This window comes from Pinus tabuliformis, chromosome 9 (genome assembly GCF_031772625.1).
Source record: "Pinus tabuliformis cultivar Carrire ecotype Pingquan chromosome 9, CPIR1, whole genome shotgun sequence".
NCBI lineage: Eukaryota > Viridiplantae > Streptophyta > Pinopsida > Pinales > Pinaceae > Pinus > Pinus tabuliformis.
The window spans coordinates 289,633,944-289,638,247 of NC_142307.1; the positions used below are offsets into that span (position 1 = coordinate 289,633,944).

The following is a 4,304-nucleotide window of genomic DNA, read 5'->3' on the forward strand; positions in this document are numbered from 1 at the left end:
TGCAAGGCAACCAGAACACCACCAAAGGATATGAGCAGAAGATCTGTATTAAATATTTTATGATAAAAAATATGTATATTAAGCCCACATAATGCTAGAATATATAGATGACTCTGCCATGTTTTTTTTTAAATTAGAAACATCATTAAGATGTTAATGGTAATATTGTCCCATATAAAAAATTTAAGTATTAATAGTAATTTTGGGCGTTATAGAAACCTTACTAATTTTATCTGGTATAAAAAACAGATAACTGACAAAGGAGAACTCTAACAAAAAGAACCTAAAAACGAGTTGAGGTTGGAATTTTTTTATTTTTTTTAAAGTAAATTTTCAAATTTTTTAAAATGGAAATGAAAAGCATTGGAATAACGTTTTTTGTTTTTGGTGTTTTGAGTAAATTTCCCATTTTTTAAAAATGGAAATGAAAAGGGTTGCAATAACGTTTTTTGTTTTTTGTTTAGAAGAATCTAAAAACGAGTTGAGGTTGGAATTTTTTTTTGTTTTAGTAAATTTTCAATTGGTTAAAAATGGAAATGAAAAGTGTCCAAATAAAGTTTTTGTAAATTTTGTTTTTTCTCATGATTTTTAGGGTTAGTATTAAAGGTAAAATAGCATGTCTTTAAAAACTCTTAAAATTCTAATTAAATAGTCTTTATGAATGATATTAAAGATAAAATATAAATTCCAACGATTTTCAGTTATGATGAATGAACAATTTTACAAAACAAATGAATTTATATGTGATTTGGAGTTTTTATAAAACATTTGTTTTTTTAGACATTAAAGATAAAATATTACTATGAAAAGACTTAAAATTCCAACAATTTTTAGTTACGAATGAACAATTTTAGAAAACAAATGAATTTATATGTCATTTTGGAGTTTTTGTAAAACATTTTTTTTTGAAACATTAAAGATAAAATATCACTAGGAAAAGACTTAAAATTCCTTATGATGAATGAACAATTTTACAAAACCAATGAATTTATATGTGATTTTGGAGTTTTTGTAAAACATTTTTTTTAATTATTTTTTTTTTAAATAATTTTAAGATTCTAAAATTTGTAAATTGTTATCTCATTTTTTAGATATATATATATATATATATATATATATATATATATATATTTGATTTTTATATATAGTAATGATAATAATAATTTAATATTAAAAAAAACATTATTTCTCTCAGTTGGAGATTTTGATTGCAAGCCTTCGGCTCCCGCTTTGCATCTTGCGTGGTCCGCATCTCGCGCGACCTGAAGACTGTGAGCGCGGCTGCCCACTATGAATCTTGATCCCTGCAGGCGTGCCCGTCAAGGGCTTCGCCCCAAGCTACGGTCAATCTGGTGCTGCTTCCTACGCTTTGGTCGTGTCAGGTCCGATCTAGGGCTCGCGTCAATGGAGGTGTTGGGCACTCCCCAAGTGCCTCCCCCTCCTCCTCCATCATCCTCGACTGCTAAGGCCTTCAATCGACTCTTGGCAGGGCTTCCAAAGAAGAAGATCTCAGAAGCTACGAAATTCGTCAAAAAATTGGAGGATATACCCGAGATCTCCCTCCCTCCAGAAACCCCGATCCAGGTTGCATTATCCTTGGCCGAGCGAGCTCTCATCGGCCAGTTCACCAGGCTATGGCCATCTCCCAAAACCACTGAGAGCTGGGTTAACAGAAACTGGGCGTCGTTGATCAAAGAAAGTGTTACCTCTTACTTTCTGGGGAGAGGATTCTTCCTCTTCGAATTCACTTCAAAGGATGAAAAAGATCTGATCTTCCAAAACGACCCCTACTTCATGGGCCCTCAAGGTTTGTATCTAAATAAGTGGACTCCAGACTTTGATCCAGCAGTGGATGTGCCCAAAACAGTTCTGATGTGGGTAAGGCTCCCAAATCTCCCAGTTCATTGCTGGAATTGGGACTCCTTGATGCACATAGGAAATGCCCTTGGGAAATTCATAGATCGAGCAAACAATAAGGACCAATACGACTGTGCCAGAATATGTGTTGAAATAGATCTGGAGGTGGGGCTACCAGAGGCCATCAAAATCAATGTCGGAAGTTGGACGCATGTGCAGAAACTGGACTATGAGCAGCTGCCCTTCAAATGCCGGAAATGCCATGTCTATGGCCACTTCGCCAGAGGCTGCCCGTCCAACAATGAAGCTGTGCAAGGGAAGGAGGATGGCTGGAATCAAGTCAAGCGCTCCAAAACTTCTCACAAGATGCAAAAGTCGGGAGGCCCTAATGGCAAAGGTCCTCACCACTCCTCTGCTCATCAGATCCCGCCCAAGCCTGTTCCAGAAAATAAGTTCGACCCTCTTAGCTCGCAGCCAAAGGACATCCAGGAGGATGTGGACCAAAAGACAGTATCTTCAGATAAAGGTAACCCACCAATCTTCTCCAAGGATGCAAGTACCGCAGAAAGCTCAAAAGGAATTCCTATCGAAGTTGAGGAAGAGGACCAAGAGTCGGAAGACTCAGAGGAGGAAGGAGAAATAGGTGACTCCCAAACCTCTATAAGGAGATCCACAAGAGGCCGCAAAACAAATCGGGAGAAAATATAACAGGAAACGTACAAAGATAAGCTACAGGGCAGCCAACCAACTCTGGAGAAGCTGTTAGCAAAAAAGCCGAAGATGGCGAGAAACCAGTCTCAAGGCTCCAAGGGAGCCCTTCAGAGCAAGGGTAAATAATGAAAATAGTCTCCTGGAATTGTATGGGTATCAGGAGCAAAATCTAGGAAGAGGCCATAAGAAACTTAATAAGAATAGAAGCCCCGGACATATTCCTTATCCAGGAGACCAAAATGGAGGACACAGACTTCCTCCAAACAAGCAAAAAACTCTGGAGCAAAAGTAAAGGAAAAGTTGTCTCAGCCTGAGGAGCCTCTGGAGGGCTGGGTACTCTTTGGAATGATAGTAAGTTTTCTTTAGTATCTGCGACCTCAAATACTCACTGGCTGCTACTAAAAATGTAGCATCTCGTTACAAAAGAATCTTTCTGTCTCTTCAATGTTTATGTGCCAGTCAATGCTGGAGAAAAAAAGGCATGTTGGGACTCAATAAGAAGCCAAGCAGACATTGGGAACCTTGAAAACATCATTATCGCAGGAGATCTGAATCTCACGTTGCACACCTCAGAAAAGCGAGGAGGCTGCATTGTGCGAGATCCGGCAAGGGAATGGGCATAGGACCTACTACAAGACTGGGACCTGTTGGACATCAAGCCCTCCTCTGGTAAGTATACTTGGTCAAATAAAAGAATAGGCCCTGGACACATTGCAGCAAGGCTAGATAGATTTTTTGTACAAAGTTCCTTTCTTTTGCTTGGATTAGACGCTAGTATGCAAATTCCTTCTAGCAGCATATCTGACCACAATCCTATCAAGCTTGATCTCCAGGCCCATCCTGATCTTGGCCCCATCCCCTTCAGATTTAGCCCCCTCTGGGTCAAGGAAGCCAATTTCTTGCAGATAGTCAAGGAAAGTTGGTCTCAGCCAGTCAAAGGATCACCTTTCTATGTGTGGGAAGAAAAGCTCAGAAGAACAAAATCTGCTCTAAAGTGCTGGGCCAAAACCCTCCCCAATCCAGTAGCTGAAAGAAAAAATCTCCAAAATCAGCTGGATGTACATCATTTGCTGTCGGAAGAGGCATATGTAACCAGAGAAATCCTTGATAAGGAGGTCCAACTTCAACAACACTTTCATAAAGCCTGCCTGGCTGAAGAAGAATATTGGAGGATTAAATCTCGCTGCCTTTGGCTCAAAGCGGGAGATAGAAATTCTTCTTTCTTCCATAAGCAAGCTCAAGCCAGAAAAAGCTGCAACTCCATTGTTGAAATCAAGGAAGATACCACCAATCACAAGGAATTTGCAAGTATCAAACGAGCAACTTTTCTCCATTTCAAAAATTTGTACAACGAAGATGCGAATCCGACTCAGAATTCTTGTCTCTTGGACTAGGTTCCCTCTTCAATCACTGCAGAGATGAACATCCAGCTAGAAGCTAAAGTCACCAAGGCTGAGGTCAAGAATGCTCTCTTTGCCATGAACCCAGATAAAGCACCAGGTCCGGATGGATTCTTCGCCAGATTTCTTCAATCATGTTGGCACATTGTGGAAAAATATCACTATAAAATGGTTCAAAAATCCCAAGTCTGTCAAAAAATTGGAGGTAGTACAAACTCTGCGTTCCTTGTACTCATCCCCAAGGAGAAAGGAGCCAACTCCTTCAGCAGATTTCGTCCAATCTCTCTTTGCAACACTGGCTACAAATTGATCACCAAGGTTATAGCTAACAGGCTG

At 39.5% G+C, this 4,304-nt stretch overlaps 1 protein-coding gene across 1 annotated transcript; it reads left to right on the top strand.

Moving 5' to 3' along the window:
- The first annotated feature begins 3,344 nt into the window (after positions 1-3,344).
- LOC149148314 (uncharacterized) lies at positions 3,345-3,962 on the top strand. Its single transcript, XM_089442140.1, has one exon. The coding sequence runs from the start codon at positions 3,345-3,347 to the stop codon at positions 3,960-3,962; it is 618 nt and encodes a 205-aa protein (XP_089298266.1).
- The last annotated feature ends 342 nt before the right edge of the window (positions 3,963-4,304 follow it).

Coding starts and splice junctions, on each gene's coding strand:
- LOC149148314 (XM_089442140.1), top strand. CDS start 3,345: ATGCAAATTCCTTCTAGCAGCATATCTGACCACAATCCTATCAAGCTT.